The 12,619-nt window shown below is 41.1% G+C and overlaps 1 protein-coding gene across 2 annotated transcripts; it reads left to right on the top strand.

Annotated features, from left to right (window-relative positions):
- Positions 1-3,501: 3,501 nt before the first annotated feature.
- Positions 3,502-9,081, top strand: lman2la (lectin, mannose-binding 2-like a). 2 transcript variants are annotated; one of them, XM_026254843.1, is made up of 9 exons: positions 3,502-3,693; positions 5,034-5,152; positions 5,328-5,445; positions 5,542-5,624; positions 6,160-6,192; positions 6,302-6,463; positions 6,533-6,647; positions 7,587-7,706; positions 7,789-9,081. In XM_026254843.1, the coding sequence occupies exons 1-9, from the start codon at positions 3,576-3,578 to the stop codon at positions 7,929-7,931; spliced, it is 1,011 nt and encodes a 336-aa protein (XP_026110628.1). In that variant the 5' UTR covers positions 3,502-3,575; the 3' UTR covers positions 7,932-9,081. The 2 variants fall into 2 exon arrangements, with proteins under 2 accessions (XP_026110628.1, XP_026110629.1); XM_026254844.1 differs by lacking the exon at positions 3,502-3,693 and adding an exon at positions 4,337-4,724.
- The last annotated feature ends 3,538 nt before the right edge of the window (positions 9,082-12,619 follow it).

Below are 12,619 nucleotides of genomic sequence, written 5' to 3'. Positions count from 1 at the left end.
GTCTGTTTTAGTATGTGTCACGGAATCCTTGTATTGATCACGCCACTTCCAAGTCCTGTACATGCCTGTGTGTTTTGTTCTGTTGAGTTTTGATTGCCACCTTGGATTTGACCCCTGCCTGGACTGGTTTGATGTAACGGTTTTCCCTTATTAAAGAATAGGGGTGCTCCGATCATGATCGGCCGATCGTTATGCGCATCTCGTCAGTAAAGCTGGTTCTCTAATCAGCGGTTAATTCCATCAGGTGCGTGATTTCACATCAGCAGCTGTTACTACGCAGAGCCGTTGTTAATCGAGAAGGTGCGCAAATCCACTTCATTTTCAGCGTGTTTTGGCGCATCTTCTCAGTTAACAACGGCTCTGTGTAGTAACAGCTGCTTTACTGACGAGATGCGCATTAACGATCGGCCGATCGTGATCGAAGCACCCCTATTAAAAAAACATTTACTGCTATTGGATCTACCTGTCCTCTGTTCTTGTGTGGATCTCGTGACAGAAGGACTCCGTCACACAAGATCCAGCAGTATGTTTTTTGATGTTTCTTCCCCAGCCACCGAGCGGGAGAGAATGAGTTGTTTTGAGGGGACCCGCCTGGTCGTTTTCAGTGGGACCAGGGGAGGTCGTAGAGGAGTTAGTGGTCGAGAGGAGGTCCGGCAGCGCTCTCCACCATGGCCTCCCTTCGATCCTGGGCTCGTGTGGGATGGATCAGAGCCGCTGTCTCACCATAGCAGACGGAGAGGGGAGAGGAAGCACATGTCTGCCAAGCCAGCGCCGCTGCACAAAATGGCCGCCAGCCCAGTGCCGCTGCACAAGATGGCCACCAGCCCAGCACCGCTGCGCAAAATGCCCGCCAGGCCCAGCGCCGCTGCCCAGGATTGCCACCAGCCCAGCACCACTGCCCATGATGGTCGCAAGTCCAGCGCCATAAGGCAAGATGGACGCCAGCCCAGCGCCACAGCACAAAGTGGTCACCAGCCCAGCACCACGATGCAAGATGGCCCCCAGTCCAGCGCCACTGCCCAAGATGGCCACCGGTCCAGAGTCATGACACAAGATGGCTGCTTGCCCAGTGCCTCTGCACAGGAGGACAGCCACAGCTGACCCTCCAGAGTCGAGTCAGGTTCCAGTTGACCCTCCAGAGTCGAGTCAGGTTCCAGTTGACCCTCCAGAGTCGAGTCAGGTGCTCGTGGACCTTCCAGAGTCAGGGCTAGTCACCGTTGACCTTCCAGTGTCAGGGCTAGTCATCGTTGACCTTCCAGAGTCAGGGCTAGTCACCGTTGACCCTCCAGAGTCAGGGCTAGTCACCGGTGAAATTCATGGACAAATGCAAGTCACCAAATATCTTCATGGGCAAAGGCAAGTCCCCAATGATCTTCATGAGCAGAGTCAAGTCAGCATTGATCTTCTTGAATCCAGTCTATACACCATGGGTTTACCAGAGTCTCTCCACGTCTCTGTGGAACTACCAGAGCCTCCCCATGCCTCTGCTGAACTTCCAGAGCCTCGTCACGTCTCAGCCGAACTCTCTGAGCGCTCGACTGATCCTGTCGTGGCCACGGAGGCTACCCTTAACTTGTTCATGTTCTCTGTTTCAGACTTGCCTAACCAGACTTGCTCTCCTGTTAATTCGATCCCACTGTGGTGGTCTTCTGCGCCGCCCTGGTGGGCCTCTGTCTCAACCGTATGGCTGTGGTGGGCCCCAGTTCCACTTGCTCCACCCTGGAGGGGGGAGGGGGGGGGGGGTATTGTCTCAGTGTCTGGTTTGTGCTCCTTGGGTAACCACTAGATGTCCTCCTTCCCCACGGTGTCTGTCCCTTCCTGAACCACGATCTCGGTCTCCTCATTGCACTCCGCTGTCCCTGGTCATTAATCATTGAACTCAGCCAATTCCCCATTAGCATTGTCATTTCCCATTTCCCTGTGTATTTATACCCCGTCTGTTTTAGTATGGGTCACCGAGTCCTTGTATTGATCACGCCACTTCCGAGTCCTGTTTATGCCTGTGTGTTTTGTTCTGTTGAGTTTTGATTTCCACCTTGGTTTTGACCCCTGCCTGGATTGAATTGATGTAACGGTTTTCCCTTATTAAAGAAACCTTTACTGCTATTGGATCTACCTGTCCTCTGTTCTTGTGTGGATATTGTGACACTTATTGGAAAAGATTAATTTATATTAGTGTGAATTCAATAATAATCATGTTTAATCATTTTAGACATAAGATTTTACTAAAGGGTACAATGATAATTAGAACTGTTTATTAAATTCATATACATAAAGTGTATCTTCTTTATTTCCAGTTTGTAGAGTCCATTCATTGCAACGTTTAATCTGATTCTCATGTTTAAGTTATCTTGAAAAAGAAATTAAGCTATAGGCTACTGCCCAATTAATTGGTTTTAAAACTATATTATTATCCAATTTATGGGCCTTAAAACATCTAAAAATGCACACATGTAGGTGTGGAAAAGAAACACCTAGAAATCTCACACGTGTCTCGATAAGTATACACTTTGCTGTGTTTCTCGGGCGTGTTCTCCATCCTATGTGTGGTTGATATCTGATTCAGATCTGAGATCAGATCAGAAGCTGTATGTTGAGTTCTTGTGTTCACACACAGTCAGACACGCTATACTGTAGCTGAGATAAGGGGTCGTCTACAAATCACACTCTCTTACACACGTCATAGGATTCTGATTTTACCTCATCTGATGTTTGTGCTTCATTTAAAACCTCAAAAGTGATTGGTTAATGGAGGTTTAAATCCAGATTGATGAGTGAGAGTGTAAAATCTCCACATTCAATAAAAATTCATCAAAAAACAATTGAATATGTCCTTTCATTTAATTGACATGAAGTTGTGTATATTAAAGTGTGAATTTGATAAAGCAACCATTTTCCTGCACTGTTTTTTTAAGGGATAATTCACTTCCTAACCCGTAAGACCTTTATCCACCTTCGGAACACAAATTAAGATTTTTTGATGAAATCCGACAGCTTTATGGCCATTATTAATGAAATAATTTTCATTTTTGGGTGAACTATCCCTTTAAGATAACTGATAATATGACCTGATGTTTGGCGCTGGCGCTGGTGATATTTTGTGATAGTCCCTAACTCAGTTCTTACGCAATATACACCGGAAGGAAGGCGACTCTAATAATGATAATTATAAAAATACATTAGCAGTGAATTACTCTACTGTGTATTTGGTTTGCACATTCTCTCTCATTTTCTAAAGTATGAAGCGTGCACATAAAATAAAACAATTATATAAAATTAATTTAAAAAGGGCAAATTCGGGGGTCTATAAAATTTTATAAATGTGTAGAGTAACTACTTACTTCACACGTTTCGTTGCTGTTTTAGCAAATCGCAAATCTTTTATGATCATTTATCTTCGGTCCCATTTGCTGATGTGTGGGAGGGCTAATGTTTGATTGACAGATGAGAGAGCCAGTAGATGCGCGCCGTGTGAACAGCAGCAGCCAATCAGGTGGTACCATTGACCGATAGTGGGACTCGATGGCCGCGAGTGTGATTCCAGTGGACGCGTTTAAAAAGCTTTGAATTAAATCATGATTTCTGGATCATCGTTGATTTTATTTGCAGTGATCAGTGTAAGTTTATGTGATGACGGTCATGAAATGGAAGAGTTTTTAAAGCGAGAGTATTCACTGTCCAAGCCTTACCAGGGTAAGAGACACAAATGCATTATAAATTCGTTGTTCTCTCGTTTGCCTATTATCATCATGATAATTATTATACGTAACGTTATGTGATATACGTTATCATTCTGACACAGGAATGAAAACTGTTTTATGCCATGTCTTTGGCTGCTGCATTAGATTGTGTGTTTGCATGGCTAGGTATTAGTGTGTGTTTGTTTGAGATAGAGAGCGCGCGCGCAAAGGGTGTGGTACTTTTCCCCAGTTTTCTCAAAAACTATTGGTCCTAAAGACATCAATCAAAGTGTAGACTGTATAATAGGTATTGCCCCGGAGAATGAGCACACAAGCATTGTGGGTAATGAGAGAGTGGACAAGTTAGCTAAACAAGCTGTTAAAAAAAGAGAATATTGAAGTAAATATTAAGTTGTCAAAGTCTGAAGGAAAGAGTGTAGTATGGAAAGAAGCCATTAGAGAATGGCAAAATCAGTGGGACAGGGAAACTAAAGGGAGACATTTGTATGCTATTCAAAATAAAGTAGGGGTTGTGAAGAATAGGGGAGGGAATAGAAAAGAATAAATAGTTATGACAAGATTAAGGATAGGTCATAGTAATCTGAATAGCACATTACACATTATAAAAAAGCACCCAACTGGTTTTTGTGGTTGTTGTCAGGTTGCAGAAACTATAGAGCATGTGTTGTTGAGTTGCAAACAATATGAAGAACAGAGGAAAAATATGATGGAAGAGTTAGGAAAAGTTGGAATAATAGAGACAGGAATGAGGGAAATACTGCAAAGTGAGGAGAAAGAACAAAGCAGAGGAAATATTTTGGTTTTTTTTTTTTAATCAAGAACAGGTCTGATAAGAATAGGATGTAAATGGATATTAAAGGAAAATAAATCCGGAAGATGGCGGTAGTGCAACAATAATGGATGCAAGCTGTCGATAAACCCTAAAGAAGAAGAAGATGCGCACACAAGCATGCTTGTATGTCTTTCTACAACGGAGGAGTGGTCACTGGCGTGCGGTGAATAGCGAAAAGTGTACGGAACATGGTTAGTCTACGTTACCCACAAAGATAGTAATAGCAGTAATTTTATTTTTACCTTGAGGGGGAACTATTATATATATTTTTTTGGTCCCCATGAGGAAAACAGGTTATAAACCATACAGAATGAAGTTTATTTTAATTGTAAAAATGCAGAATTTCCTGTGATGGGTAGGTTTAGGGCTAGGGTTAGAGTAAGGGGATAGAAAATACAGTTTGTACAGTATTAAAACCATAACATCTATGGAATTAACCTAGAAAACACGAAATCCTAACATGTATGTGTTGTGTATTGTATGATGTGTGTGTGTTTCAGGTATCGGTGTGTCGGGTTCATCTCACTGGGAGCAGATGGGAGACGCTCTGGTCACCACCGATCACGTGCGTCTCACTCCAGACCAGCAAAGCAAACAGGGAGCTATTTGGAGCCGAATAGTAAGTCAGCATCACTTACTAGTGTGCTTACTACGATTTTCTTATTAAACAAATATAATCATAACTCTAACCAACGCCGCCCTAACCATTAACTAGTCCTAAAAGCAGAGGAAATGGTTCATTGGTTCATGACTAGACACTGTGTGTGTATTTTTATGGTTGTGTGTGTGTGTAGCCGTGTCATCTGAGGGACTGGGAACTACAGGTGCACTTTAAGATTCACGGTCAGGGGAAGAAGAATCTGAATGGAGACGGTCTGGCCATCTGGTACACCAAGGAGCGCATGCAGAAAGGTCAAAGCTGCAGATGCTCGTTTCATTGAGTCGAGACTGATCTCTGGTCAGTGTTTGTTTGCTAATAACTGTAGATTATCCCTCACCTGTCTGCAGGTCCGGTGTTTGGAAACAGGGATTTCTTCACAGGACTTGGCGTGTTTGTGGACACCTACCCCAACGAGGAGAAACTCATGGAGGTACAGAAATCAAACACTGCCAGCACGATCAATGACATTACAGTATGTATCTGTGTGTAGGACTTAGAAAAAGAGACTTAGAAAATTTGCAAATCTGTTGTTTTCTGTTGTGTTTCAGAAGGAAATCTCAGTTTATTTATTTAAAGATTCATGCGGTGGTATTTGTGTATTTAGGACTCTGATACGGTCCACACAAAGATCTTGCCTTCATTCAGTCCATTTCTTACATGAAGAGATCGTTTATAGCAGCACAGTATCTTTAGACGAGTTTCACGAAGAGATCTGAAGAATCACACAGAGCGTGTTCGTATTTTTAGTTTGTATTTCAAACCTGATTCAAGAGAACATGTTGACGTTTCCATCTCCACTCATGTTTCACTCATTCCTGTACACTCTGTTCTGATCAACAGAGGTTTATGTGTCTGATTCTGGTGAACACTTCCCTAGTCAATCCAACCAGGACAGTTTAACCGCAGTGTAAATCAGTCATTTCTGATCATGTGTGCCTGTTCCGTTTGTATGTGTCTGTTTTTAGGCCCAGAGGAAGAGATACACGCCCCGCACACAGGTAATAAACCGCTCACTAGTTCACTGACTATCATAAGTGATTTTCTGTTGACTAGTAGTTGATCACATGCTAAGTTCATTCTGCTGTCGTCTCTTCTGCTTGTCATCAGAGGATATTCCCGTACGTGTTGGCCATGGTGGGCAATGGCACCATAAGCTACGATCACGAGCGGGATGGGCGGCCCACAGAACTAGGCGGCTGTAACGCCATGGTGCGCAACCTGAAGCACGACACCTTCCTGTTCATCAGATATGTCCGGCGCAGACTCACGGTGAGGGACGCCTGCCATAGACCCAGACTGTCCTTCCTGATGTCACACTGACGTGTGTGTTTGGTGCAGATCATGCTTGACATCGACGGGCAGCACGAATGGAGAGACTGTCTGGACGTTCCTGGCGTGCGTCTGCCGCAGGGCTTCTACTTTGGCATTTCAGCCATCACTGGAGATCTGTCAGGTGATAAACGCTACTGAAACCGTTAGTCAACATTATCAGCAAATAGTTTTGTTCTTGAATAGTAATATTGTGTAATGTAAGGATCTGCAATAACATGATTTGACCAGCGGGGCACTGTAATGCCTCAGTCAACATAAAATGAGTTAACATAAAAATTAATCAAATTAATCAGAATTTTCAGTGGATTAATCATGATTAATCACTATTTGCAATTACACCTGAATACTAACCATTTTTTTTTTTCTGAAATGCATACCAAAAGATAAATAACAGGACACAGATACATAATTTTCATGTATTGATTCATCAATATGTGGTTCTTTTTTTCTGAATTTCAGAAGTTTAACATTTACTTAGATCAAATTTACCTGAGCACTATATCAAACCATGCCATTTAACTACAGATAGTGTAAGAGTTTTAGGTGAACCAGTGGTTAAATATAGCCACATATCTATGAAATTATGCATAGAGAAACTCGAAAGAATGAACTCAGAAACACAAACATGCGCTACCATCACATAAGCAGCACTCTGGGCACTCTTGTTTTTGGGAGGTGTTCATTTGCTCTGCCACAATACTTTAGGATCGATATTTTCACGTTCTGAAGGCTTCAAGTGCCCATAAAACCAAGTAAAAATGCTTATTTTTTTCCAAACAGCTGTAATTTTCGCTGCATTGCATGTGGTCGTTCTGCGCCTGCAAAAAAAAATTTTTTTCTACATTTTAAATAATTACAAGAGCTTAATAATTGATCAAACCCTAGTGGTTAACTAGTGAAATCATCGATTAATCAACCTAATGATCATTAGATTACATGATCATCAGAATAATTTTCCCTGAAAGGCACACACACGACTGCTTCACATGATCCATCTCATGATCCACTGCTCAGCTCCTGTGTGTGTGTGTGTGTGTGTGTGTTTGTGTGTGTGTGTCAGATAACCATGACCTGATCTCAATGAAGCTCTACCAGCTGACCATCCTGCGCAGCAAACAAGAGGATGTGGAGGAGCAGGAGGTGCTGATACCCAGCGTGGACAACATGGAGCTACTGAGACGTGAGTATGAGCTGTTGAAGAGTAGTGCATGCTGACACACGCAGACATGTGATGTGTGTGTGTGTGTGTGTGTGTATCTCAGCGTACACAGATGCAGAGGGCATGAGCAGCATCGCCATCTTCTTCAGCGTGCTCTTCTCCATGCTGGGTGTGTTTCTCCTGGTGGTTGTGGGACTCGTGCTGTACGGACACTGGAGCGAAAGCAGACGGAAACGCTTCTACTGACCCGTTCTCATCTCAGCACTTCCTGTCTGAATGTTTCTGTACTCTGTGAATGATGTGGTCCACTGAAGTTCTGACCATTTGGACCTCACCCGTTGTCAGGTTCCAGCTTCAGATGACATGATGATGAGAGCATCACAAGATCTGAACTCTCCCTGCATCCTGCGCTTCTGCTGCCTTCATTCACATAACAGACCCAATATTTATTCTTTATTATTTATTTATTGTACAGAGCATGCACCATCTTGTTGTTTTTTTTGGCAAAATGATTATTTGTCTCTATTCAAATGGGAAATCTAATGATCTTATGGAATTGAAATGAAAATGTTGTTGCTTTTATGCCCTTTTATCTGTATGCCACTACTGTAATGCTAAACACTGAGCATTCAACACTTGAAAATGTGTCACTCTGAGCTGAATGTAAATGCTAGTGCTGTGCTGCAGCGTTCAGCTCTAACTCTAATCAAACATGCCTTAACAAGCTATTCAGTATTTTCAGGATTATTGAGTCAATAGGCAGGTGACATTTTTTCAGGTTTGGAGTTGAACACTGTAATACAACGACTTTCTAAGACTAAGAGTAACTTTCCTACTCCCATCTAAATGAACAAATACAATGATGTCTATCATCAAGACTCAGATCTGTAGATGTTATTGAAAATCAGATGGACATCAGTCTTCACTCTGTAATGAAAGACCATTCTCCAGGTCAAGTGAATCTGAAAGACTACTTTTAAGTAAAAAAAAAAAAAAAAGAAACCTGTTGAAAAATACTGAAAATTCCTCCTGATGTTACCATAATGAATCAGCATTGAAGTTGTGTGATCATTTAGTGTGTGATATGCAGTGATAATGTGTTAAAATCTGCGACTGTACTCGAGTCATCTACGTTTCACTTCTTTGTAAAAGAGCTATTTTGCTGGAAAGTGTGCAGATGAGTTTGAGCTGATTATGGATGACCGGAGAGGACAGCACAAAATCACAAGGAGGATTCAGGACTAGTACCTTCACCTCTCCCCTTTTCGGTATGGCCTGAGTAGAAATCCTTGTTGTTTGACATCTGAAATGACAGCATCAAAGAATTGAATTTCCATTAACACTTCAGTTGCTCCATTAAAGATGACAAATAAACATTAGACATTTAAAATCTTAATTGAGTCACGAATACTATTTTGTAAATTGCCTCTCATAATGTGCATGAATTTGTCTGTCTCTGCAGCATTTGAAGATAAAAACCACCCATATTGTTGAGGTTGAGCATCTGTCAGAAGTCAGTAATTTCCTGTAAATGGGTCAGAGTTTCGATACATTAGCCACTACTGTTAATAAAGTAGAAGAATAAAGGAGCAGTAAACACCGTTTGACAAACACCAGTCTGTATGAAGCAGCATAATTGAAAGTTTATGTATAGTTAACATAATCCAAGGTGTATTCCAGAAAGCAAGGTTAATTTACCGTAACATATACCTTGAACTCTCGGTAAATTGGCCAAAACCTTGTTTACTTGAGGTATGCTGGTTCCAAAAATGCATCCAGGAGTAAATTCAGTCAACTCAGAATATGTTCTCGGTTTTAATCAAAGATTAGAGTACCCAATACGTGTCACTCGTATAGTATGGAATTGGGGGAAAATGCAATGCTCAATATGGCTGCTCTATCGAAGGAAGCTCCGCCTTTTGAATAAAAAAGCTAATCACTAAAGTCATTGTGTCACTGCAGCTGACGTTAGAAGTCCTGTGTGCTATTGAAACATTCAATGTTCTGAGACGCAAGCTTAGGACTGCACATGCACACTGGTTGGTCTAGTCTGAATAATAAGCTTTTTTATTTAATGCTATTAGAGCGACGGAAACAACATTTATGAAACCGTTGTCAGATTTCATTGGTTATTTCAAATATGGAATTTAATCTTAAGTTTGGTGAACATTATTTAATTTGATGTTTCCCTATTTAAAGAGATGGGAGCTGCACTTCCCTGCCTAAGAGACATTTCAAAGATGGCTGCCGAGTGACATGACTTGCCTTAAAGTACTTTGGTTTTAAGACACAAGACATTCTCAACAGAGCAACAAATCGATGGGTCACCACTGGAAACCGACTGCTAAGGAAAAAGCATGATATGCTGCTGCTTTCTTCTTGGTCTTCTTCATCAATGGTCATTTACATTATAGATATGTATAGGTAGATGGCTGCCTCGTTGACAACTCCAAGCATGCAGACATGTCCCTCGATCTTGCTAATGGCAACTTTACATCATTCACCATAATATTCAATGAATATTCGAAGATGCCACAATCCTGCACAGCCGATGGTTGTAAAATCCACCAGGATTTAAATTCCCAAAGAAATGGGATAACCTTTCACAGGTGAGAATGTGTTGGTTTGTGTTTTAAAATTTATTAACTCAATATTAACATTTTTTAATTGGTGTCAAGTTGACCCTTCGAATATAGTGGACAGTTTACGTATATTGGCCTATAGTAACAGTCGCTAATGAGGAATCTACATGTACTATGTTGACAATGACGATAAGTGAAAGCGATAAAAATAAGTGATAATCATCAATAAGTGTGCATTACTATGGTCACTCAAAGTAAAAATCAGTGTAACTTGTCTATAAAGAAGAAACAAAGCATGGCATCCGATTCCAGGCCTTTCCGCTCCTTGAGTTTCTCCACTGCTCGAAATCTGCTCCAATATTTAAGCGGGTCCTACCCCTTTCCTGATCAAAACCATTCTTTTGAATGTTTTGTTTCTCTGAAATTTTCATCTTTTTTTCTGCAGTCTCTCTCTATCTATATTTTGATAACAGATGTATTTTAAGCTAGGCCCACCCAATTTGCTCTGCGTCCAACACAATGTAATTTTTGGCTACCCTAGTGATAATGGAAGTGCCCTTTGCTCGGTTTTTACTATACTGAACATATTATAAATGCAAATTATTATATTATAAATGCAAATTATAAATGCAACACTTTCGTTTTTGCCCTCTTTTTCATGACATGAACCCAAAGATCTAAGACTTTTTCTATGTACAAAAAGGGCTATTTCTCAAATATTGTTCACAAATCTGCCTAAATCTGTGTTAGTGAGCACTTCTTTGCTGAGATAATCCATCCACCTCTCAGGTGTAGCATATCAAGATGCTGATTAGACAGCATGATAATTGAACAGGTAGGCTGGCCACAATAAAAGGCCACTCTAAAATGTCCAGTTTTATCACACAACACATTGCCACAGATGTCGCAAGTTTTGAGGGAGCGTGCATTTGGCATGCTGACTGCATGAATGTCCACTAGAGCTTTTGCCATTGAATTGAATGTTCATTCCTCTACCATAAGCTGTCTCCAAAGGCATTTCAGAGAATTTGGCAGTACATTAAACCGGCCTCATAAAGGCAGCCCAGGAGCTCCACATCCAGCATCTTCACCTCCAAGATCATCTGAGACCAGCCACCCGGACAGATGCTGCAACAACTGGTTTGCATAACCAAAGAATTTCTGCACAAACTGTCAGAAACTATATCAGGGAAGCTCATCTGCATGCTTGTCATCCTCATCTGAGTCTCAACCTGACTGCAGTTCATCATCCTAACTGACTTTAGTAGGCAAATGCTCACATTCAATGGTGTCTGGCACTTTGGAAAGGTGTTCTCTTCACGGATGAATCCTGGTTTTCACTGTACAGGTCAGATGGCAGACAGTGTGTATGGCGTCATGTGTGGGTGAGCGGTTTGCTGATGTCAACGTTGTGGATCGAGTGGCTCATGGTGACGGTGGGGTTTTTAGTAGGGGCAGGCGTATGATATAGAAAACGAACACAGTTGCATTTTATTGATGGCATTTTGAATGCACAGCGATACTGTGACGAGATCCTGAGGTCCATTGTTTTGCCATTCATCCACAACCATCACCTCATGTTGCAGCGTGATAATGCAGCCTAAGGCACACCTGTGCAATAATCATGATGTCTAATTAGTATCTTATCTCATTAAAGGAGAAGTGCTCACTAACACAGATTTAGACAGATTTGTGAACAGGGTTAGGGTGTTAGTGAATCTGCCAAACTTGATCCGCGATTAACGGTGATACCTGTAGCAATAGATGGAATGAACTATCTGACGAGCCAATGTCAAAACAGAGCTGTGCTTTAAGTGATGCATATTAAATTCAGAGTAACAAAACTAAGGCAGCAACAAGTCTGTGTTGCCTTTAGCAGCTTCTACAGGTAAATATCACTTAAAGCTCTTCTTTGATGTGTCCTTTTTTGCAATGTTTGAACAATCTAATTTTTAAATTAAATAATTAAAAGTCAAAATATTTAAGGCATTATTTAATTATTATACTATTAATAATTAACTTAATTTGTAGTTAACTAGATAAGTGTTTAAATGATTTTGCATTGTTGGTGTCTGAGCATATTGGGCATGAAACTTTGTGACTTCCTGTACTTGCTATACTTCATATTTTATAATAAATCCAAAAGCAAGACATGAACAAAAATAGGTAGATAAAAAGGCAACTGAGCTAATGGGTGATCCTCTGCTTCCATCTACTGGATATAATGGTAATTTCATCATTTTCATCTTAACTCTTTGTTTTCCACCAGGAGAAAATGTATTTTTCATGAATGGCAGAGCCAAAAAAATCTATCGAAAAAGGCTTTAAAAATGTAGGGTTTTATTACATTTA

This window comes from Carassius auratus, chromosome 5 (assembly GCF_003368295.1).
Source record: "Carassius auratus strain Wakin chromosome 5, ASM336829v1, whole genome shotgun sequence".
Taxonomy (NCBI): domain Eukaryota; kingdom Metazoa; phylum Chordata; class Actinopteri; order Cypriniformes; family Cyprinidae; genus Carassius; species Carassius auratus.
This window is presented reverse-complemented; position numbering and strand designations above follow the sequence as displayed.